The sequence below is a fragment of the Leptodactylus fuscus genome, chromosome 6 (assembly GCF_031893055.1).
Source record: "Leptodactylus fuscus isolate aLepFus1 chromosome 6, aLepFus1.hap2, whole genome shotgun sequence".
NCBI classification, from domain to species: Eukaryota; Metazoa; Chordata; class Amphibia; order Anura; family Leptodactylidae; genus Leptodactylus; species Leptodactylus fuscus.
In genome coordinates this window covers 138,535,505-138,561,999 of record NC_134270.1, presented here as the reverse complement: position 1 = coordinate 138,561,999, position 26,495 = coordinate 138,535,505, and the positions used below count along the sequence as shown (strand labels likewise).

At 43.0% G+C, this 26,495-nt stretch overlaps 1 protein-coding gene and 1 pseudogene across 1 annotated transcript in view; one reads left to right on the top strand and one right to left on the bottom strand.

The window, feature by feature from the left end:
- Positions 1 to 16,503, bottom strand: part of WNK4 (WNK lysine deficient protein kinase 4) — a 129,116-nt gene extending 112,613 nt beyond the window's left edge. Inside the window, exon 1 of the mRNA XM_075277362.1 lies at positions 15,398 to 16,503. Within this exon, the coding sequence (XP_075133463.1) occupies positions 15,398 to 16,024 (627 nt within the window). The 5' untranslated portion in view covers positions 16,025 to 16,503. The remainder of the gene's footprint in view (positions 1 to 15,397) is intronic.
- A 4,641-nt stretch (positions 16,504 to 21,144) lies between these two features.
- On the top strand, positions 21,145 to 21,229 carry LOC142210928 (U2 spliceosomal RNA; annotated as a pseudogene).
- The last annotated feature ends 5,266 nt before the right edge of the window (positions 21,230 to 26,495 follow it).

Genomic DNA, 26,495 nt, shown 5'->3' with positions numbered 1-26,495 from the left:
GGTGTTGGGGATGGGCACTAGCATGGCAGCCACTGACTCTGCTACTCCACAACACACCCTGCACTTTGAGTCTCGGTGACTCTGCACTTCCCAGTTAGTCTGAGGACCAAAGGGAATGGGGGCCGCATCTGCAACCTTCAGTTAGTTCCTCAACTGTCCCAGAAAACCCCTTAAACGTGTGAGTGAGGATCCACAAGTCAATGTACATGTACGCTATGAAATGTAGAAGATATGACTCAACCAGAGACCGAAAGATCTGAAATATGTTCTTATAAGTAAGGGCTGGCTCACATCTGCGTTCGGTATTCCGTTCGGGGAGTCGGCTTGGGGATGGAATACTGAACACATTTAAAAAGTAGTGAGCAATGAAAGAACACGGAGTACATAGACTATAATGGGTCCGTGTGCTTTCTGCCCAGTGTCCGCACGAGTCATACGGAGAGGAAAGTACTTAATGAACTACTTTCCTCTCCACATGATTCATGCGGACACCGCGCGGAAAACACACGGACCCCATTATAGTCTATGGGGTCCATGTGCTTTAATTACTCACCGCTTTTAAATGCATTCGGTATTCCATTCAGGGGTCTCCAAGCCGACTCCCCGAACGGAATACCGAACGCAGATGTGAACTAGGCCTTAGACATCAACATATATCCCACTCTGAACAAAATGTAAAAAGATCTAATAACACACATGACACGCTGCATAGCAGAAGACTCTTTTGGAAAGCCACTTTGGATGACATTGACAGACCTTTAAGTCACTAGGTTCCATGTGAAGATTTACGGCGTGATAAAGCCAGTGCTAGGTTTTGTGATTTCTGTTTTGCACAACCAGACTACTGCTATAACTTTTATGGCAGCAGAATCCAGGTTGCTGTAAAACAGACATTTTCTGCTGATTCAGCCAAAAAGAGCTTGAGATCTCTGCAGTTTCAGATTATTGTGAGCATCTACTGTAGATTATAACATGTTATTATATTCATGAAATACTTTATATTAGAAATAATATATGTCTCTGTTGTGTCATTCCTGTTATTCCTCCTACAATCTAACTTTGCATTACCACCTATAGAGTCCGAACAGTGCTGGGAGTATCAGATTATATAGGGATTAGAGATGAGCGAGTACTGTTCGGATCAGCCGATCCGAACAGCACGCTCCATAGAAATGAATGGATGCACCTGGTACTTCCGCTTTGACGGCGGCCGGCCGCTAAACCCCCCGCGTGCCGGCTACGTCCATTCATTTCTATATGAGCGTGCTGTTCGGATCGGCTGATCCGAACAGTACTCGCTCATCTCTAATAGGGATGCATCGCTTTAACAGGATCAATGGTACTGCCTAGTTATCAATTTATTCATCCATTTCTTAAGGAACACCACAATGCAGAATTATAAGATAAGATGCTCCAGAATGGTCATTTCTTGGAGAATACAAGTCCAGACATGTCAGCAGAGATGACGGATTCTCTTTAATTCCATTTCCGCCTGGCCAATTGTTGCAGGAAGGCAGAAGGCATATTGACTTACAGTACGGAGAAGGTGAAGTGCTTTGTATCCATGACTATCTAGAAAATCTCCAGCTCTAATGACTTAATAGCCAGACCTGAATGTGATCTCTGCTCTTGTGACCGGGAAATGCCATATGGCGTTCTCGGACAATTACTCCATATGACAGTAACATGAGTGGATTGGTAGCAACTTTAAAGACCTAGTCCATGAGGCCACATAACCTACAGCAATGGATGTAGCACTGAGGATAATCGCCATACTCTCCTTCGGGGCATATTTCCATGATTATATGAGACAAAAAGAACTTTATATCACCTTGTAATAGGAAGTCATATCTGCAAACAGTATCACAAAACGCGCGAGGTCAGTCAAGTTAGGTCACTGTAACAAACAAGAGCCATGAGCAATTGAGGTTCCTTTAAGGATCCGGGCACATTCCAGAAGGTTGATAGAACAGCGGCATACCACTGGCTAAGACGCCTCAGGCACTTCACAAGCTACATGATGGAAAGTCAGCCAACCTACACAAGGTCAGAAAATCCATTGGAACACGGAAGAAAGTCACAGGGACCACACACTTAGGGTATAACAAAGACGACTGCTGAAGTAAACCATAATCCCAACAGCGAGTCATTCCATTTTAAGATATATTAGGAAATAGCAAAAGTACCAATTATTAAATATTACTAGACCGACTGGATGCAAAAATAACAATGAAAAGTTCTAAATGTCTTCAGTTTACTAAGTTCTGTAGAAGATAACAGTATCGGGAAAAGAAACATTGATATGACTTTTGGAAAATATAGACATGAAGATGAAACCAAAGATACCAAATAACCATGGGCTTCGGTGTTAATGGCAAAATCAGCGGTTCACAAAAATCATTGTAGGCTCTTTATATAAAGGTGACATACTAGAATCTGGAGCCTCACCCGCGCAAGAATTTGAAGGGGTGTCTACACTATATATGTTATACCATATATATAGGATAGGGCGTAAGTTTCTGATCATGACCCCTCTAGGACCACAAAAGCTCAGTGTAAATGGAGTAGTGCTCCTTCCATAGCTATTAACTGAATGTAGATACAACTGAGCATGCGCCACCACTCCAGTAACACGGGGTACTTGTTCTTGTCATTGCCAGGGTCCCAGTACTCAGATCCTTACAAATCAGATATTTATTTCTCATTCAGTGAATAGGGGATACATGTATATAAAGTAGGAAAATGCCCTCAATAACCTGCAGGAGGTCTGAAGCTCCATGCACTTGTAGACTCCTTGCACTTGTAGACTCCCTGCACTTGTAGACTCTCTGCACTTGTAGACACCCTTCACTTGTAGACACCATGCACTTGTAGACACCATGCACTTGTAGACTCCCTGCATTTGTAGACACCCTTCACTTGTAGACACCATGCACTTGTAGAATCCTTGCACTTGTAGACTCCCCGCTCTTGTAGACTTACCGTTCTTGTAGACTTCCCGCACTTGTAGACACCATGCACTTGTAGACTCCCTGCATTTGTAGACACCCTTCACTTGTAGACACCATGCACTTGTAGACTCCCCGCTCTTGTAGACTTCCCGCACTTGTAGACTCCCTGCACTTGTAGACTCCCTGCACTTGTACACTCCTGACACTTGTACACTCCCTTCACTTGTAGACTCCTGACACTTGTAGACTCCCTGCACTTGTAGACTCCTGACACTTGTACACTCCCTGTGTTTGTAGACTCCCCACACTTGTAGATACCCTACCACTTGTAGACCCATCGGCAGGATCCGGCTGTATTTCAACAGCTCGCTATTTTTCTAGTTGTCATAACACAGGGTGTTGTAAATGTTGGCTGGTTGATAGCACTTCGATGGGGATGTGAAAGTTTCTACCTCCCTGCAGGCTATTAGATGAATTCTTCAATGGCCATGGGGGTCATACCGAAAAGATTATCAACACTAAACAAGCAAAGCAAGTTTCTAACCTTGCTGGCCCAACATCAACGAAAGCTACTTCTAACAATTTCTAAAAATAAACTCAAAGATGCAGCCGCCCCCTGTAGATAGGTGCAACCATGTAATATTTATAACATTTTCTAATAAAAATAAAGCACAGTTTTAGACAGGTGTGAAAAAACGCTGCCATGTAAGAATGCTTTAAAAAATAGAAGTGTCAATAGTAAATTGACACAAATCTAAATTACATCTGTGCTCATGTGTCCATTGTTCTGGTCTGATAGAGAACCAGAACAACAAACACACCGGCTGCTAAACTATTGGTGCCCAATGGATCCCAGCACATTCTTGCATTCTTAGGATAAACTGACTTTGTCAATAGAGATCTTAAGCAATCAGATCATGTCTGAGGTTTATCCAGCCGGCCAGCATGTAGCGAGAGTCTATTTATATCTGTGTTTGTGTGTAGTTATGTGCACAGTTTAGGATGTTCACCCTGCGGAGATCTGCAGCATGACACTACGATTGGAGGGGGTGGAGGTAGTGAGTATCAGGCATTAGTTTCCAAAGATGCCAGATTTGTATTTACCCTTCCTAGATCCAAAACATGTTTAGCGGCTCTTGGATCACAATCCGGCCTCATAATCTGTAATCGATGCCATAAAACCAGGCACCTGTGTATTCCATTAACTATTTGGGGAGTGCATTTAGCTGTACGAGACTATCTACATAGCTTCTAACACAGTCAAAGCTCTCCGAAGACCACCTCCTTATCCAGACCACATTTCTGGAACAGATTCTTTGAATAACTCACCTCTCTAGAAGACCACTTTTTCATGCAATTTAGGGTGGTCGTCTCAAAGAGGTTTTACTGTACATGGCCACATTTGGTGAAGTTGTCTTACTGAGGTTACTGTAATCCTTTAAAGAAAGTTTTAGAATTCCATAAAATTTTAGATTTGAAAATCTAAGGATCTTTGAATCTAATTCAAAGGATACTTCTCCTTATTTGGGTCATGTGATCTCGTGGTGACCCATTGAGAATAATATGGTTTTCTGTTTTCTCAAGGAGATCACCATCTGAGGCAACAGGGATGAAATGAGGCCCCTCTGACGATATACTTATGGTATAATATGATATAGCAGGAGATGAAGAGAAATGATAATCCCAGTAGGCATGGATGGTACTGTCTCTAGCTGCCCATGTTCTGCTATACTTAGACATCATGAGATTTTAGTAGTGATCACATGACCCAAATGAGGAGAAGGACCACATGATTTTTAAAAAGTAATAACAATATATTTTGGGTGAATAGGTACAGCATGACCTGAGAGTCTAGCCCAGTCTACAAGCTTGGTATTATGTTGCAGCTATATATAAACAGGAGCAATACGATGTTACTGCATTAAATGTGCCATTCCACATAACAGACCATTATAATGCCACAATTCTCTTAGTTTTTGCCCCTCTTTACATTTTAGAGCTTCAGCCAGTTGTCCTGGTTTACATCTTGTTAGACCCAACTTCAATTCTACTATGAATTAGCAAAGTTCTGCCGCGTTGAATGATATCTCATCATCATTGTGACCAGCTGTCATCTCTTGTAGTAATACCCTTGAAAAGTATAAATGTAACAAAATGTTCCCAGTAAATCTCTTCTAAATATTAGATCGTGAGATGATAATTCCTCTTGAGCTTTTTCAATGTAAAGTGCTCTAAAGTGTTGTTGATACGAATCAGGTCCAGATTTAATATTGTGATTACGGCGAGATACTGGCGTAAATGTGGCGCAATGTGGTGCATCAACTTTGCTCATTTCAGCACTCAGTTAGCTTATTAGGCTCTGTACTGCAAGGGGGAAGGACCAGACAGACAGGGACCACCCACCTGACAGTAGAGATCCTAACTAGCATGTTGGGTATAGGAAATAACAGAACTTATTGCTGGGGAAGGGTGGGGGCTACAAAAAAAATTCCAACTTCATTGGAAAAAATGAAGGATCCAAAAAGTTGGAATTGGTGGAGGTGGTGAAAGGTTCTCTAAGAGAGCCCTAAATCGTCTGGAAGGAACCATCGTTATACAATGGGATTATACGCAGATGGGAACTGCTGTTGTGGCTACAATGTATGAGCTCCTTGGAAAAGGGAACGTGACCCCATTCTCATGATCAGTGAGGGGCCTGCAGTCAGACCCCCATAATCAGTTATAAAGGCTGCCCCTTTAACAGAGTCTTATATACCACATTCTCCAGTTTGACTTAGAAAAACTGGAGGGGATCTGGGCAACCCTAAAATACCTCTATATCAGGCTAGCTTACACTATTCCGGGAGATGGACTCCTAGCATTAGTTATCTATGATGGTACTATAATCTCTACAGGACAATATTTCGGAGAGACAGAGACTCTTATTATCATACAGTAGATAACTATACCGCTAAGAGTCTATCTCCCACCACAGACTACAGACTGGTAAATCTGGCACACACATGGCCGACTCTCACGTCCAAGACTCAGTAGTGTGAATCCAGCCTCAGAGGTAAGTAAAGCTGACCAATCTCATGAGCGTATGTTTGATGATCTTGTCTTTTTCACCTCGCCTGTTACAAAGACCACATACTGAAGGGCGTCTGAAGTGATATGCCAGTCATAATCAACAATCCCAAAATTCTACCTCCAGACATCTGCATTTTCCTCTTGCCATGTTCTATGTGCAGCTGAGATCACTCGAATTATGTGGGAAATGAAGACTATAACCTGCACCTGATGCCCTGGCCAGTGAATGAAGCAGATGTCTAGAGGCACAATATCCAGTGATTAAGAGAAGTGGTCAGTGACAGCTCCAGCTCGGCCTGACAGCTAAGCTTTATCCTTGGAGCGGGCATGTAGCACCCTCAAAGCAGGATTTAAAGGGCAAGTGTTAACTTTTCGTGTTCAAGTATTCTCATGTTTAATGACCTGCTCTTCCAACAACTAGACAGAATACAAGAACTTGGCTGAAATGAAGGTCCTGCACCAGACCTAGGACTAAGGGTGACCATAAATGTGATTATTTATCTGCAGTCCTTTGGCAAATCGAGGTAAATAGGGTGAAATTCACCATGAAGCAGATGGGGTAGTTATATATAATAAGAGTAACAGCAGATGCTTCTAAAATAAGCTGGATTTGCCAAAGATCTGTAGATAAATCTCATGTGCATGACCAGCTTTGGGGTATGGTCCCACAGACATGGAGCTGGGCGCCACATGGTGCAATTTACAAACTAATTGTCCATTGACTACAGATAAAAGATGGTTCACAACTATGTACCATGAGGATGGTGCCACACTATGTACCATGCAGGTCTGTAGCCATACTTCAGGATGGGGCTGCTTTAACTGAGGCCTTAGTCTGCTTTCACATGGGCAGTGTTTGGTCAGTGATTGTGAGCCAAAATTAGGAGTGAAGACTACATAGAGATCCGGTATAATTGAAAAATTTCTGTGTTTTCAACCCTCTCCTAGTTTTTTTTTAATGTTGAGCCCCATATAAAGATCACAATGTACATTTTTTTCCCTATTAGTACATCTTTATAGAATGGGAGGAAATCCACACAAATACGGGGAGAACATGCAAACTCCATGCAGATGTTGTTCCTGGCTGGATTCAAACCCAGGGCTGCCTGTGCTGCAAGGCTGCAGTGCTAACCACTGAGCCACTGTGTCGCCCCACCCCTCTCCTAGTTTGTGTAGACACACAATCACTGACCAAACACTGCCATGTGAAAGCAGCCTTATTCCTAACATTCGTGAAAAATGGACGTGTTGCCTACCTGAAGTCTGTTGAATAGGCTCATTCACATGACAGTGAATAATGGCTGCTTTTTGAACGGCCATCACATGGCAATTTTTAAACCCATAAATGCCTATAGGTCTATTCACATGGCTGAAAAGAACCCCCAAGTATAATGATAGTGTTTGTGGGGTTCGCGGGCCTGCGATCTCACTTACCGATCCCCCTCCTGCTCATAGCCGCCTCCATAGAAGGGGAAGCACCAGCAGCCATGAGCAGGAGCGAGAATCAGTAAGTAATAGGGTCCATTACCTGCTGGAGGTACTCCGCTACCGCTGCTACCCCGATAGTTACACCCCTGGGTATAGCAGTTTAGAGAAACAAAGCTGTGCTTGGTGCTCCTGACTTCTCATTTATATATTGTGAAATAAATTAATATCTCGGTATCGGAGGCAGGAATATACACGAGGATAAAGGTTATACCTTTAGGTGAGCCTGACCTATCTGTGTTGTTGGTTTACTATACTTCACCATGATGACAGACTCACCTTAAGAATGTCATAACTGAGAACTCAAAATTAGTGATAAAAGAAAGAAAACCGTATATTTGTGCGCCTAAAATGAAAGGAATGATGGTTTTGGATGTCTAATAGGTAGGCACGTGCCTGGAGCGTGCATGGTATATATCTTACACATGGCAGCACTGACAAGCCTATATATAGCATGTAACAGAGTCTGTCCTGCGATGCCTGCTAGGTGGGCTGCTTCCCTCTAAAAATGGCCATAGTAACCGCCTCTGTGTCCAGCAGAACACCGGCTGCTACAGATACTTAACGAAAATCATCTAATTGTCCTATCAAAGCAGAAAAGTGGCAAAGAACTTCTCCAAGTGTGACCTGATGTGGCTCAGGAGCTGCTTCTTATTTGAGGTGTGTTGTCTTAAGGAACGTGGCACACCCTACCCTGCAACTACTTATTGACGTACTGCTCGCGAAATGTTCCCCAAGTGTTGAGCCCAATCTTTGTTGCATGTCACTGATGGATGTGATACTCTCTGAATCCAACCACCATGAACGCCTGGCAGCAATATGCAGGATTGTTGGCACAAATGAACTGACTATGAAGGATGGTAAATCATTTTTTACACAGAGTTTAGCTTATTAGAACATGTTAGGGCATTTTAGTTTATTTTACTAATTAATAGGCTTGCCTAGTGTCTCCCAATACTATGCTGCCTAGTGTCTCCCAATACTATACTGTCTAGTGCCTCCCAATACTATGCTGCCTAGTGTCTCCCAATACTATGCTGCCTAGTGTCTCCCAATACTATACTGCCTAGTGCCTCCCAATACTATACTGCCTAGTGCCTCCGAATACTATGCTGCCTAGTGCCTCCCAATACTATGCTGCCTAGTGTCTCCCAATACTATACTGCCTAGTGCCTCCCAATACTATACTGCCTAGTGTCTCCCAATACTATGCTGCCTAGTGCCTCCCAATACTATGCTGTCTAGTGTCTCCCAATACTATGCTGCCTAGTGTCTCCCAATACTATACTGCCTAGTGCCTCCCAATACTATGCTGCCTAGTGCCTCCCAATACTATGCTGCCTAGTGTCTCCCAATACTATGCTGCCTAGTGTGTCCCAATACTATACTGCCTAGTGTTTCCCAATACTATGTTGCCTAGTGCCTCCCAATACTATACTGCCTAGTGCCTCCCAATACTATGCTGCCTAGTGTCTCCCAATACTATGCTGCCTAGTGTCTCCCAATACTATACTGCCTAGTGTCTCCCAATACTATATTGCCTATTGCCTCCCAATACTATACTGCCTAGTGTCTCCCAATACTATACTGCCTAGTGTCTCCCAATACTATGTTGCCTAGTGCCTCCCAATACAGTGTTGCCTAGTGTCTCCCAATACTATACTGCCTAGTGTTTCCCAATACTATGTTGCCTAGTGCCTCCCAATACTATACTGCCTAGTGTCTCCCAATACTATACTGCCTAGTACCTCCCAATACTATGCTGCCTAGTGTCTCCCAATACTATGCTGCCTAGTGTCTCCCAATACTATGCTGCCTAGTGCCTCCCAATACTATGCTGCCTAGTGTCTCCCAATACTATACTGCCTAGTGCCTCCCAATACTATACTGCCTAGTGCCTCCCAATACTATGCTGCCTAGTGTCTCCCAATACTATGCTGCCTAGTGTCTCCCAATACTATACTGCCTAGTGTCTCCCAATACTATGCTGCCTAGTGCCTCCCAATACTATGCTGCCTAGTGTCTCCCAATACTATACTGCCTAGTGTCTCCCAATACTATACTGCCTAGTGTCTCCCAATACTATGCTGCCTAGTGTCTCCCAATACTATACTGCCTAGTGTCTCCCAATACTATGCTGCCTAGTGCCTCCCAATACTATGCTGCCTAGTGTCTCCCAATACTATACTGCCTAGTGTCTCCCAATACTATGCTGCCTAGTGTGTCCCAATACTATACTGCCTAGTGTTTCCCAATACTATGTTGCCTAGTGCCTCCCAATACTATACTGCCTAGTGCCTCCCAATACTATGCTGCCTAGTGTCTCCCAATACTATGCTGCCTAGTGTCTCCCAATACTATACTGCCTAGTGTCTCCCAATACTATATTGCCTATTGCCTCCCAATACTATACTGCCTAGTATCTCCCAATACTATACTGCCTAGTGTCTCCCAATACTATGTTGCCTAGTGCCTCCCAATACAGTGTTGCCTAGTGTCTCCCAATACTATACTGCCTAGTGTTTCCCAATACTATGTTGCCTAGTGCCTCCCAATACTATACTGCCTAGTGTCTCCCAATACTATACTGCCTAGTGTCTCCCAATACTATGCTGCCTAGTGCCTCCCAATACTATGCTGCCTAGTGTCTCCCAATACTATGCTGCCTAGTGCCTCCCAATACTATGCTGCCTAGTGCCTCCCAATACTATGCTGCCTAGTGTCTCCCAATACTATGTTGCCTAGTGCCTCCCAATACTGTGCTGCCTAGTGCCTCCCAATACTATGCTGCCTACTGCCTCCCAATACTATGTTGCCTAGTGCCTCCCAATACTATACTGCCTAGTGTCTCCCAATACTATACTGCCTAGTGTCTCCCAATACTATGCTGCCTAGTGCCTCCCAATACTATACTGCCTAGTGTCTCCCAATACTATACTGCCTATTGCCTCCCAATACTATACTGCCTAGTGTCTCCCAATACTATGTTGCCTAGTGCCTCCCAATACTATACTGCCTAGTGTCTCCCAATACTATACTGCCTAGTGTCTCCCAATACTATGCTGCCTAGTGCCTCCCAATACTATACTGCCTAGTGTCTCCCAATACTATACTGCCTATTGCCTCCCAATACTATGCTGCCTAGTGTCTCCCAATACTATACTGCCTAGTGTCTCCCAATACTATACTGCCTAGTGCCTCCCAATACTACACTGCCTAGTGTCTCCCAATACTATACTGCCTAGTGCCTCCCAATACTATACTGCCTAGTGCCTCCCAATACTATACTGCCTAGTGTCTCCCAATACTATGTTGCCTAGTGTCTCCCAATACTATACTGCCTAGTGTCTCCCAATACTATACTGCCTAGTGCCTCCCAATACTACACTGCCTAGTGTCTCCCAATACTATACTGCCTAGTGTCTCCCAATACTATACTGCCTAGTGTCTCCCAATACTATGTTGCCTAGTGTCTCCCAATACTATACTGCCTAGTGTCTCCCAATACTATACTGCCTAGTGCCTCCCAATACTACACTGCCTAGTGTCTCCCAATACTATACTGCCTAGTGCCTCCCAATACTATACTGCCTAGTGCCTCCCAATACTATACTGCCTAGTGTCTCCCAATACTATGTTGCCTAGTGTTTCCCAATACTATGCTGCCTAGTACCTTCTAATACTAATATTGGCTTCCCCCAGTAGCTAACATATGTACTTGTGGCATCTCCCAGTTTCGGCATTGTCCAAGGAAGTGATGTGAACACCTAACCTGTGGGAAGTGTTTGGTGATTCTTGGCCATGGTTTGGCCGTCATGGTTTTGGAAATCACAGATGTCAACTGTAAATGCCAGCAGTTTCCCTACAGGTATAATGGCTGCAGGAAGTCTGCTGTGAAAGGCATTGTGGGATAAACTGTGGTGCGTTGAAGCCTAAAGGAGATTTTCCTGCCACTAACATTTACAATGCAATTGGAGTTCCTTGCTCTATTCCTAAAGAAAGGAATGATATGTTATACTCAGAGTATTCCTATGGATTAGGTCAGCTGATAACTCTATCCTATATAATGGCAAGTTACAAGTTGCCATTGAGAGTTAAGCCATCCTTGTGCTTGTGAAATATTAAGAATACTGAGCATACAGTGATCACCTGGAAATATAGTGATGTCTGCTGACTCAGAAAGTACACGATACGCCTCTTCAGCCCGGAAAAGAAGCCATTGAGTTATTCACCTACTGGTCACAAATGTTTATGCGTCTTGTGTATTGCAACATAAACTAACAAGTGGAGCATTGAAAGGGACTTCTGTGAGAGGGTCTTCTGTATCCCTGAGGGGAGGGGATACCAAATTATGGAGAAGTATGAGGTGCGGTAAAGGGTTCTGCACAACAGAGGTGGGTGGGTAAAAGCCATGGAGCATTTTCTCTAAGGGCCCCTTGACACTCGTAAAGTCGGCTTTACGAGCGCTCCCATTGAAGTGAATGGGAAGTGTTTAGAAGCGCCCGCGTGTACGGCTCGGAATGAGCCGAGCACTTACGCCATGTGAAGGGGCCCTAAAAGTGTACCAGTGGTGGAACTTCAAGGAGTAAAGAGGTTACAATCCTCAAACGCCTGGGCCAAGGTGTTTGTGGGTTCCCAAAGACCCTGCCGTTGCCAGAGGATAGTAACCATGTAGTGTAAATGTGGTCCAAAAGCTTCAACCCATGTCTATACCATGCACCTCTACTACTTTAGCTGTGAACCCCCGGCTCGCGGAGTTCACGTGGGCTGTACCATAGATACCGTTTGTGTCATTCCTTTTGCATGGCTTTTTTGCAATCATGATCAAGGTGTCAGGCGCCGTACACACTGGGTGAAGTTTCCCAAAACCACCCCATGTCCCTTTACACAGAAGTAGTCAATGTGAAACCCAGGCCTGATCTCTTCTTAAGGAGACTTTCAGAATGCAAGGAACCATGAGTTTCATAAAGAGTAATAACAGTCAATAGTGGGACATATGGTATAATAGCCATAGTACATGAGAGCGATATAAAGAAATCTATCAGTGACATCTATGCACCGCTCTGAAGTCACGCTACAAGGACTGCTTCATTAAATGTTAACTAGAATTCCTGTCATCGAGTGTCATCATTTCCAGTTTCTTCGGCACTTTCCCTTTTCACATTGTATATTAGGTCAGCACACAAATGAGATCATTCTGAAGCTTTCTCTCTAAGCAAATGTAGACTGAGCACAGATAAAAATCCTGCAAAACTGAATAATTCATATCATCCTGGCACCGTACAGAGTTATTCCCGGCATTGATCATTGTGTATTACCAATACAACACAAGCTTCACTAAACTGAATAGACCAAGGAGCAGACAGATATAGATACACTGCAATCCGATGGTAGAGATAGTATAGTATACGTAGAGATACACTGCTGTATATCTGTCCAGTCCAATGGTAGAGATAGTACAGTGTAGTACTGTATAGTATAGTATAGTATAGGTAGAGATACACTGCTGTATATCTGTCCAGCCCAATGGAGGAGATGGTATAGTATAGTATAGTATAGTATAGTATAGTATAGTATAGTATAGGTAGGGATACACTGCTGTATATCTGTCCAGCCCAATGGAGGAGATGGTATGGTATAGTATAGTATAGTATAGTATAGTATAGTATAGTATAGTATAGTATAGTATAATATAGTATAGTATAGTATAAGTAGGGATACACTGCTGTATATCTGTCCAGTCCAATGGTAGAGATAGTATAGTATAGGTAGAAATATACTGCTGTATAACCTGTCCATTCCAATGAAATGTATTCTGTTTTATGTCTATTATTCCATAGTTTACTGTGTAGCCTATATGCCAATGCTTTCTTAATATAATGTATCAAACTTGTTGCAGTTTCTTTAATTTAAGCAATTTTTATAGCCGTAACCAGGAACAGAACGAAAAGGGAGGAAACGTATAATTGAAAGCTTTATATTTATTTTCCTTTTGGATCCTTTCCTGGTTTTGGCTAAAAACAAACCTGTATCACAACTTTTATCCAAATGCAAATTGTACAAAAGAGGTTCAGCCACAAGGACACAAAGGTCTTGTACCTGTGCCCACTGGTTCTTGTACAGGTGCGCTGACGCTAAAGGACAACACTACAAGGGTTTCCATTATAGAAATGGATTGGACTTTCATTCTTCTGGTGGGAGCCATCAATGGTGGGAGCCAAGTCACAGATGCCCACTATGGCTTAATGTACATATGGCCGAATAAAGCAGTACGTATACTAAGATATACCTGTACACCGCTATATACATTCCACCTCAAGTGGTGGTCTCAGAAACCATGGCCATAGGGGTTGTAGGCTGTCTTACATCCATCCAATATCTATCTATCTATCTATCTATCTATCCATCTATTGATCCATAAATCTATCTATCTATCTACCAATCTACAGTAGATCTTTATGGTCACAACAAGATCATATATACTTAGGTTAGTGCACCAGTTTTTTCATGTAATTTGTAACTTTTTTGGCCCAGGCAGAGACTTTTAGATACAATTATTATTTTGCAGCATTTATTATTGTCCTGCTTCATTTTTTATGAACAACACAGTCGGCGTGTGGGCGATACATGGTTGTCATCCGTGTGCCGTCCGTGCACCGCCTGCGCCTCCATGGCCCCTTTTATTCAATGAATAGGAGCAAAATTGGACAGGAATAGGACCGGTTCCATATTTTGTGGCCCAAACTGTCGGCCTGCACATGTGACCATGTAATTCACGGTCATGTGTACGGGCCCTTTGAAATGAATGGGTCAGTGTGTTATTTGGGAAAAATACGGATAGCACACTGACCAATCATACAGTCGTGCACAAGGGGGCTTAATGCAACAAAATGTCTAGCAATATACCCCCAATCGAACACATTTGATAAATTTTGCACATCTTGTGACTGCCTGGCCTACTTTTATACTGACTATTAAACAGCATTAGTAAATTTGGGCCATGGTTACTGAATTTCCACGTAGACTGTACTAGCAAGTTTAAGCATAACATGTTCCCCCTCCTTGCTAGAGAACTCCTCTACAATAAGTCTTAGGCCATGTTCACGCACACATATATATTATATTTATCTGAGTTGCACCTGCAGAGGAGACAAAGAAAATGATCTCCAATGGCCACAATGTCAACAATTCAGACCGAATGCTGCAATGTTAATCCTCATAGGCCGTGGGTCCGTGCAATCTGGCGGTGGGGTAAATTTCCCCATGCACTACTATGGGTCCGGGTGCAATCTGGTGTACACATGAATAGCACACAAATAACATGTTGGTCTGAACTACACCATATGAAAGACCAGCAGGAAATCTGCAGTGCTGCCATAATAGTATAATCATAGTATGGACATCTGGTTGTAGATGATACTTCTAAGCAGACAAGTGTAACTGCGCCAGCAGGGGGCTCCTCATGATATGCAGATGTACATCAAGCTCATCCCCACCCCCACCCGGGTATGATCTATGACTTAACAACTCCTTTTGGTGAAATCCTATAAGTATAATAATAATTTCACACCTATTTGAGATATTTTCTTTACGTCATGTTGTGCTGTAATACATTATTATACCTGTCAAGGGTGTATGTAGCGCTAGTCATGTTCATGTCATTTATAAAAAGTTAATACGACAAGTGACAGACGCCTGCATTTAATATACAGGAACATGTCAAGTATGGAGAAGTTTGCGGGAAATGGGTAATTTGCATTACAATTCATTTTATATGTTATGCTATAGAGGGGTTGGGGCGTAGATGGTAAATGAAGGGGTGCTGCAGTGTTTAGAACACCAATAACTTTAAAAATGGAGCCAAAGATGGGAAGAAAAGATTACCGTCTTACCTGAAGTTCACACCATGCCACTTCCACTGTGGTTTCTGTATCCAGACCCTTGTAAACCGTTTTAAAAGAGCCTCTTCCAATCTCAATGTTAAATTTCAAGTATCTCCCATCGGGTGAGGTGGCCACAGCTTTGGTCTCATTCTCATCAATCTCTTCTTGTTCTCTCCTATTTTCGGTCACTACTGGTTTGGGAGCCGGAATTGCAGGACGTTGAGTTCTGCTGGCCTCATCCTCAGACTCAGAGCTGATGTCCGCAATGCTGGCCAAAGTCCCTGAAGATGGCAGCACATCTGTCTGGGTGTTTTGTGGTGGGACATTAGTAGAACCAGTAGAGACTTCAGGAGTAGAGTCCAGTTTCTCTTCCAAAGTAGAAGGTTCCTCTGGGGACCAAGAAGAGAAAGAAGTTCCTGGTGGGTCATAACCCAACAGTTCTAACTGAGCAGAACTTCTCCTGTTAAATTGGTAGGAGTTCCTTCTAGGCTCCTTGCCTGAAAGTCTTCTTCTCCTCAATGCTGCAAGAGTGGACAGTTCTGCAGGATCTTCAGGCAGAAACGAGATGCCACATCCTGCTAAATCCACTTCTGTCTGAGACATGGCTTGAGTTGAAGGTATTCCAAATGCGAACATATTCCCTTTTTTTTCCACCTAAAAGTGAATTTGGCTTACCAAGAATAGAATTTAGTAGACATTCCTTGACCGGTAGACCCTTGACTAGCTAACTACCTGCGGATCACTAAATTCCACTTAGCACATGGCTTTTGCAGTCTTATTATGGCACATAATCACCCTATAGGTTAAGATCCAAGTGTCAGAAACCTAACCTAGATATGTCACACAAGGAATGTCCCCACTTGTGCAAAATGCTGTGCAATGCAAGACTTGTAAAACTGCTAAATCAGCTGCTGATCTCCATCTTCTTATCCAGAGGTCCGAGGAATATTCTACAAATCAGCAGTTCTGACGTTCCTGTAAATGCAACAAGGTGTCACTTGTAAAGTGTGAGCAGGATGAGTGTGGAGTTCTGCACCTGGGATCTCCTCTCTCCAATCCCGAAAGTCACTGCTGGTGACAGCTTCAGCGGTGGAAAGAGAATCTGATCTTACTTTCATGTGACTGCAGTGTGTGTATACAGTGTAGATAGAGCCAGCCTTCTCACACAGCTAAGGAACACCTCCTCCTCCTCCTCCCATGCTCCTCCTCTGCTCTGCAACAGCTACACCTTGTCTTGCAATGAACCAGGGTGTGCAAAGCGGTTTCTTCCTGCAGCCCCTTCCCCCAAACAACCCTACTTTCTAAAGACACCCGGCATAATCCTTTCTTACGGTGCAGTTCTTCGTCAGTGATCCATGCATCAAACATATAATAAACCCAGAAACCTATTGATGGTCAGACATCTACATATAGGAAGCACATAGGACAGTCGCACATGAGGAATGCTTGTATGTTGGCACAACAAAGAAGAAAACAAGCAAAATGGAAAAACTGAACTAACTAGAGTTTTTACTTTATATCAAGATCCAGTCATTGCAGTGTATTCTAGTGAACTAAAAATGTTAACTTTAGTTACAATTGTAACTGGGAAGTTCTTCACTATTAGTGCTGGACTTCTCGGGACCAACAGATAGAATTATTCCAAGTCCCACTCGCCAACAACCCCATGGAAATAGACCATAGTACCCAGTGCATAACTAAAAGCTTGTGAAATCAATGGGAGCCACGCAGGAGCTTTTTACGGGAGCCGTTTCTTCCAGCTCCCGGAAAAAAGAAATGAGGTATTCAGTCTTCAGGCCGAGTCGCCTCGCGATTCGACCTGAAGACACACCCTCTTCCGGACTAGGCCCATTCATTGAGCCTGATCCGGAGGAGGGTGCGCGGCTGGAAGCCGGTGCCGTGCACCGGCTTTCAGTTCTGCAATACGTTTTATGGATCGGAGCCTGAGGCAGCCTCTGCCTCAGGTTCCGATCCAATAAACTCCATGTGCACTTAGCCTAAGGCTCCTGGGCCCCGGTGTGACTGCACCCTCTGCACCCGCTCAAATTATATCCCTGATAGTACCCTTCAAATTTGGGTGTCTCCTGCTGGACCATTATTGTATTAGAGCCTGAGCCCACCGGAAGATCCTCTAGTACTCTGGTGGGCCTGTCCAACACTGTTCACTAGGGACAATCGTCAATTCTAGTCCTGGATCCCCAATACTCCAAAGAAGAGTTGTTGCACCTTCTTAGTGTCTACACGTCAGAATATGTTGGTGCGTACCCTTTGCACCAGGAGTGGACATACACCATTGGTGCAACCTGGGTCCAGGAGGTTAGGTGGCCACTGTCAGCCTAAAGTGGCTTCTTACTCTCTATAAGATTACATACAAATCCCTGAGCTACTGCATTATATAGTTAAAAATTACTAGGATCAGTGGTCAGCACTGTAGCCTTGCAAGTCCTAGGTTCGAATCCAACCAAGGAAAACATCTTCAAGGAGTTTATATGTTCTCCCTGTGTTTGCATGGATTTCCTTTTACACCTCAAAGATATGCTGATAGGGAATGTAGATTGTGAGCCCTATATGGGTCAGTGACCACAATGTCTGTAAAGCGCTGCGAAATATGATGGCGCTATACAAGTAAGGAAGCATTCACATGTCCGTAGCTAGCATGCAGCAAACAATGTTAACAACAGAACCTTTAACAATCCCATTGATTTCATCGGAATTTGTTCTGTTGCCCGTTTTCATCAAATCTATCACGTCCGTTACTTTGCCAGAGAAAATACTGCAGGGTGCAGGACTTTGGGCTCCATGAAAAATAACAGACTTAAGATGCATGTGAAGTGTCATATTTTTAACATTAATGTCTATGGCTTACGGACCTAGCGGTCATCCATTATTTCTGTACGTTTTTTCTGCGCATGCTCAGAAAGTCGAACGACTGTATAATAATGGACGTTAATAGACAATAATTGATGATTTTAATGTATCTGATTTTTTGTCAGATCTATTAAATGTCACAGGCACATTAACTCAGTTAGTGTCTGTTTACCGTCTATTATGATAGACGGCCATTTATATATATTGTTTTCTTAAATGGACCCTATCATAATGAACATCTAACAAAAGTGTGAACATGCCCTAAGATAAGTAATTAAATAATAAAATAAGTAAATAAAATGATACAATAGAATACAATGTTTGAGAGACATCGGGGTGGTGCTCTAAGATATGGAATAGGGGTCCTATATACTGCTCCAGCACAGGGGCCACTACTGCCTGTGTCTGACACTGCTTTGTACCTAGCGCCCAGGGCACATGCTACTACTCAGTTTTGTGCAGATGTAAAACAATAGTTTCATAAGTACATAACATAACCTCCTTTTTATAACTATTTACATCACAAACAATAAAAAGTACAACACAATGATATTTGTGCCAAGATAAGTTACTCCAAGCTGAGTTATTGCAGGTTAGCTCCAGTTTAGTGGACTGGAAACTGCAGTATCTGGTCTGTCCACTACATAGGGAAAGCTGTCTGATTCCTGCTCCATTCTCTGTGTATCAACTGCTGAGAACAGCTGATCGGTGGGGGTGCCAGATGTCAGAGCCCCACCTATATTATAATGATGACCTATCCTTAAAGGTCATGGTAAGCCAACTTTCATATGGCAGTATTTTTTTTAGAATTTTGCATCCATATTTGTTAGGGTGATGTCACACAGGCCAATGTTCAGACAGGCAATCACAGTCAACAATAAAATACATTAGTCGTAGCTTGTTTGCAGCTGCCTTTTATATGGGATGGACCCATGCAAGCTACATAGGAGAGGAACAATCATAGTTTCATTGACCTATTCACAGGATAGCTCATCAGTAGGTGATCTGTCAGGTCTGTTTATCAGCATGAAAATACTGGTCATGTGATATACAGTCCATAGTCATATGATGTACAGTCCATGGTCATATGATGTACAGTCCATGGTCACGTGATGGACACACAGGTGCACTGCTCGTTAAAGTCACAGCTCAGTAATCAGACATCTGCATAGTAACGAGCTGTGCACCTGTGTGCCCATCACATGACCATGGACTGTATATCACATGACCATGGACTGTATATCACATGACCATGGACTGTATATCACGTGACCATGCACTGTACATCACGTGACCATGGACTGTACATCACGTGACCATGGACTGTATATCACGTGACATGGACTGTGTATCATGTGACCATGGACTTTATATCACGTGACCATGGACTGTATATCACGTGACCACGGACTGTATATCACGTGACCACGGACTGTATATCACATGACCATGGACTGTATATCACGTGACCATGGACTGTATATCACATGACCATGGACTGTATATCACGTGACCATGGACTGTATATCACGTGACCATGGACTGTATATCACATGACCATGGACTGTATATCACGTGACCATGGACTGTATATCACGTGACCATGGACTGTATATCACGTGACCATGGACTGTATATCACATGGTGGACTGATTTGTATCCACTTGAAGTAAGCAGAATGACAGCAAAGATCTAGAAAAGCATGAGAAATTAATGCAGAAATTATATTGGAAAGTTGTATAAATGTTCATTATAGAGACAATAACATGTAACTGGACGGCCCTTTAACCCTTACATGAGCTGATTATGGGCCTGTGTAAGGTCTTATTCACAAAACAAGCTCTTGTTTCCTATAATTGACCTGAAGATCAGCCAAAAACAAGAGTGGTTTCAAAAGATGGACCCGTTTTTCCTATGCAGGTGCCTGTTTTGGCTTACAAATACTGATTGTTAATAGTGACCAAAATATTATGGTGTGAATATGGACTATTGTCGGCCATAGACCTGCGAGAACTATCCATTAACAATTAGTCCAGGAAAAACAGAATTATATTGTAATTTAAAGTGAACCTACATGTTTGCAGCCCATAAAAAATTAACAGAAAATACTTGGCAATGGTTATTCTTGTGGTTTCCGTTCCCTTTGGCCCCGATCCTCTAAGTGCTGCATTCCAATGGACAAGTCCAGCGTGCACTTACTGACGTCATTGGTGTTAGTAGGATCAGGTGAAGGAAAGTGATGGATGACATCGGTAGAGCACAGAATGTCACAGGACCTGTAGTGATCATTATCAGCAATGACCTATAGAGCTGGCGCTAGTAAGGAAACTGACCGTGTGTCCCTAACCTAAGGCTGTATACTCATGTAGCTGACATTTCTACATCCGTTCCATCTGCGTGTGATTCTTTGCTGTTGTTGTATCATGGTAATGAAATGCATGGATCAGTCTCCTAGATCTAGAACACGTATACAGGCAATTTAGAGAATTTATTGTATAAAATCAGCTTGTATTAAAAGTGCTCCATCTATTGGTGATCTGAGAACATTGCAGGCCAGTTATACTCTTCATAAGCAAACTTGTCAAGAAATCCTATCACCAAAATACGCTCAATACGACTGACTTCTGATGTGAGTGTAGTCGTAATAAGTCATATATGAGGTACCTGTATGTGACAGCAAAATGGTCAATTCAATATGGTCCTGCTCTCAAGAACATTTTATGTTGCCTATATAGGATCAGCATATTTTGCAGCACATTGCTCACCTTAGCCCCCGTTCCCAGGGCCATTTTAACACATCGGTGGGGTGAGTGTAAAGTTTTCATAAATCCCCCCCCCAACTTAGAAATACCTGATCTGCACAATTTAGAATTGTCCCCATATAGTATAATGCTTCTTGGCCTTTTGGCTAAGATCAAGTGTAGTATGTGTTCTTATCAGAAGCAGTTAGTACGTGTAAGGAGTAGACCGAAAGCTGTGGAGGTAGGAACGGAGAGCCACTTGTGGAGTACCTGCTTGCAGAGGTGGTTAGTAATGGGCTCCGCCAGTGTGAGATAGGCGCAACACTGCGAGGTGTCAACAGAAAGCCATGGAAGCGGGCAGCGAAACACACCAGGGATGGCACCCCCTGGGGATCGAGGCCAGAGGACCCGGAGGCTTCTAAGTGCAGTGATCCCAGGGTGCCCTAACTCACTGGGGGTGGGAGGCTGCTGAGCTTTGCGCACCCTATGCCTGGTTTATCCAGCATGGGTAATTTTTATAGATCTGGCAGATAGGCCGGGCCATACCAGGCACTCTATCCACTTATTCAACACTTTTTTATGTCACGTTTGTCACCCTTGTCACTATTTTGTGTGTTGTGGATGAAGGGCTAGAGGAGCAGCATGGTGGCTCAGTGGTTAGCGCTGCAGCCTTGCAACGCTGAGTCCTAGGTTCAAATCCTGCCGAGGGCAACATCTGCAAGGAGATTGTATGTTCTCCCCGTGTTTGTGTGGGTTTCCTCCGGCTACTCCAGTTTCCTCCCACACACCAAAGACATACTGATAGGGAATGTAGATTGTGAGCCCTATATGGGACAGTGACTAACAATGTCTGTAAAGCGCTGCGGAATATGATGGCACTATATAAGTAAGCATAATAAATAAATAATAAGGGATGCGGTTATCCACCTTGGGGCCCTCCTGACATCTAAGGGTAGGGTGGAGAGGCCTTCTGGTTCCCCCCTCTCTGACCAGCAGGTTTATCTCTGCTTTTGTGGAGGTGGACACAGCCTTAGGTCCTAGGAGTACTCCTGGTGGTGGCAGCCCGGGAGGAAAATGAAAAGAGGACAGGCTCTAGGAGTACCCTTGATAGTGGCAGCCTGGGGGAAAACTGAGCACGGTTGGCCTTTCTGCTTCGGCGGACTGGCTTTGTACCCTTTGGTCCAGTAGTCTTGGGATATTGGGAGCCCATTCTCTTTAGAGATGGGTTTCTATAGCAGATGCATCCTACGTACTTTTTTTAGTGCACCCCCACTTTTTTCGTGCACTGGGTGTAATGATGGCACAGTTTAGAGGCCTTCAAGAGAAGTGTGAACCCAGTTTTAAATTCACCTGTACTGACATCATCTTACATACAGTATGCTTGTAATATACTAATAGTCCAGCAGTTACATAACATGAAGGTACAGCACATTTCTTGCTATATTAATTGTGATAATTACATACCTCCCAACTTTTAGAGGACGGGAAGAGGGACAAAATGTGCGGTGCCGTGGCAAATTTAGTTCCACCCACTTCTAAATTGACTCCACTCATTCCTATTCATTTCTCTTTGTGCTCCCCCCACAGTATAATGCTCCTACAGTCACCCCATTATTATATGCCCCCACATTAAAATCTTCTCAAATTGACCCCATGGTATTCAGTCTCTCTGCTGGTGCCCCCATAGTTTAATGTCCCCCTCCAGATGCCTAAGTTTAATGTCCCCCTCCAGCTGCACCATAGCTCAATGTTCCCCTCCAACTGCCCAAGTTTAATTGGAGAAGGTCATTAAACTGTGATGAAAGAGACTCCCTACAGAAACAAGTAGTAGAGAACATCTAAGCCCCCTTGTAGACGACCGTATGACTGGTCAATGTGTTATCCATGTTTTTCCTGGATAGCACACTGACCCATTCATTTCTATGGGCCCGTACACATGAATGTGAATTACATGGTAACGTGTGCGGGCCAACAGTCCGGGCCACAAAATATAGAACAGGTCCTGTCCCTGTCCAATTTTATGGCCCTGCTTCCACAGTTCCTCTTTATTTAATGAAAGGAGCCACGGAAGCACGGGTGGCACACGCGTTACAGTCACATGTCCCCGTGCGCAGTACGAACCATTCATTCACAGCAGTCAGTTAGCACACAGTCATGTGCAACCAGGTTATTAAAAATTTGGGAGGTCCTGGGTGCCAGAAATTAAGTCTACGTCAGTCAAGAATTGCATTGATTTCTGGTATAATTCACGACTGGTTTCTGGCTTAAGACATAGTAAATCTAATGGCTGAGTTGTCCCTGGCAATAGCCCAGACATGTGTGGCACAAATTGTGACTTTTCATACCTTGCTGCTTCAGAAACTGTAGTCCAAGGGATGATAAAAGCACCCCAGTGCGTTTTTGGCCTTATTTTTTCCCCTCTGCTGTGACATCACTGTGTGCATTATTCCTGGATTTTGGTAGCACTTTTTTTGTATTCATGTGACCTCATTGGGTGTATCAGTACAGTGGCTCGGTGTTTAGCATTGATGCCTCGTAGCCCTGGGATCTGCATGGAATTGGTATGTTCTCCCCACATACTCTAGTTTCCTCCTGTAAAGACATACTGATAGGGAATTTATATTGTGAGTCCTATCTTGGACAATATCTGTGCTGCAGAATAGGATGGTGCTATATAGGTAAGCAACATAAATACATGATCCCTGTGCTGTGACATAACTGCACATTATCCCTGTCATCATTGTCTATTATCCCTATACTGTGACATCACTGTTTGCATTATAACTACAACATATCTTCGAACTTTTAAAGAACTGAAGAGGGACAAAATGTGGGTGCACTATCCGCACAATGCGCACCGCGGCAAATTAAGCTCCTCCTACTTCTAAATTGACTCCTCTATTTCCATCAATTTCTCTCCCAAGGAAAGACACGCATACCCAGTCACATGACTAGAGAATACCATGTGACCGTCTGACATCAGAAGGTCCTTACCGAGTATAGTATTTAGCCTTTACCCTGGAATAAGAGCTGGTGGCTCGGGGCAAAACACTTCAGTCAGCCGTAAGCCGTCTGGGACAACAAGACAGTAATGTAAAATCAAGACTATCCCACCGGATCCGGGATGGTTGAGAGCTATGCTATAGTGACATCACTATACACATTATCCCTATACTGTGACATCACTGTGAACATTAACCCTATACTGTAACATCACAGTCTGTATTATGCCTTTACTGTGACATCACTGTATGCATTATAACTATAATGTGACATCACTGTGCACATTATCCCTATACTGTAACATCACTGTCTGTATTATCCCTATACTGTAACAACACTGTGCACATTATCCCTATACTGTAACATCACTGTCTGTATTATCCCTATACTGTAACATCACTGTCTGTATTATCCCTATATTGTGACATCCCTGTACTCTACAATTTCTATGTACATTGTCCCTGTTTGTAAAGGAGACCACAATAACCATACAGCTTTCATGTTCTGAACTTGCGGCTTAAGATAGTCATTTTAAAGTGGGTCCTCGTCAAATGTTTTGCTACGAGGCCCCCCTGTCTGTATTGTTCATCTCATATTGATGTTTCTGCAGTCTCTGAAATGTTGTAACCTGCCACTTCTATAACGGTATTATAACACTCCTGCTGCTACAGGATAGCCTGTCCAATAACAATATTATTATAGGGAATGGTTTGGTATGTAGCTTCCAGTCTCCAGTGAATTTCTTTCTCTGTATTGTCCATGTACCTGATTTATGTTGCTTTGTTTGCATTATTCTATTTTTACATGACTATGCTCTAATTCTCTAACAATGCCCAGATCCCATGTGACTGCAAGGGGACCACCTGCTCTCTTATTAGGCTCCAGTTCAGTCTGATGTGCTATATATTCTTTTGCATAGTAAATGATATATAAAAGAACAGAATTCCAAACACATTGGAAAAGAATGGAAAATAGAGAATCACTTTCTATGGAGAATAGAGAATGATTGTATTGGTGCAAATATCCTATACAAATATGTAACCTACCATCACAGCTCCATGTAACTCAGCAAACAAATTCTTTGTTTTTTTGATTAAACGGGACAAATGGAGATTTGTCTCCAGCAAAATAAAATGGCCACTGCATTATATTAGGTGGAGGCCCAGGGGAGGTGAAAAAAAACTCCATTTATACTCATCTCCTAGGGTTCCTAGAAGCCCTCACAGTGTTCTACACTATGTTTTATAGATAGATTCCTAGGAGCCCTCATAGTGTTCTACACTATGTTTTATAGATAGGTTCCTAGGAGCCCTGACAGTATTCTACACTATGTTTTATAGATAGGTTCCTAGGAGCCCTGACAGTGTTATACACTATGTTTTATAGATAAGTTCCTAGGAGCCCTGACAGTGTTCTACACTATGTTTTATACATAGTTTCCTAGGAGCCCTGACAATGTTATACACTATGTTTTATAGATAGGTTCCTAGGAGCCCTGACAGTGTTCTACACTATGTTGTATAGATAGGTTCCTAGGAGCCCTGACAGTGTTCTACACTATGTTTTATAGATAGGTTCCTAGGAGCCCTGACAGTGTTCTACACTATGTTGTATAGATAGGTTCCTAGGAGTCCTAAGAGTGTTCTACACTATATTTTATAGATAGGTTCCTAGGAGCCCTAACAGTGTTCTACACTATGTTTTATAGATAGGTTCCTAGGAGCCCTAACAGTGTTCTACACTATGTTTTATAGATAGGTTCCTAGGAGTCCTGACAGTGTTCTACACTATGTTTTATAGATAGGTTCCTAGGAGACCTGACAGTGTTCTACACTATGTGTTATAGATAGGTTCCTAGTAGACCTGACAGTGTTCTACACTATGTTTTATAGATAGGTTCCTAGGAGCCCTGACAGTGTTCTACACTATGTTTTACAGAGAGGTTCCTGGGAGCCCTGACAGTGTTATACACTATGTTTTATAGAGAGGTTCCGAGCAGCCCTGACAGTGTTCCACTATATATTGGAGCCTTAAGAGTATTCTACACTATGTTTTAAATATGGTTTATACTGAAAAAAAAAAAGATCTGAGCCACCAAACAAATATTGAGAAGGTTACCCATCTCTACTATCAGTATATCTTAAGTGTGGAAGGAAACCTAAGTTCCTTGGAGGTATTGTCCTTGGCTGGATTTGAACCTAGGACCTTAGTAATGCAATATAACAGTGCTAACCACTAAGCTACCGTGGAATCGAACCAAATTTCTCAACTTCTCTTTTTATAAAAAATCCAAATACTTTGCAGTTCATCTTGAGCAAACTAAAATGTCCGCCACGACATGCACTGCGCAGTGAAGATACAGAGGAAACACATGGCAAACTTCTGGTATCTCCTAACAGCCTCTCAGCCAATACTGAGTGGTAGGTGGAGACCTTACAGTACTGATGTCAAAGACATAACATAAGATTTTAGCTGAGGAAGGCAGATCCATTTTG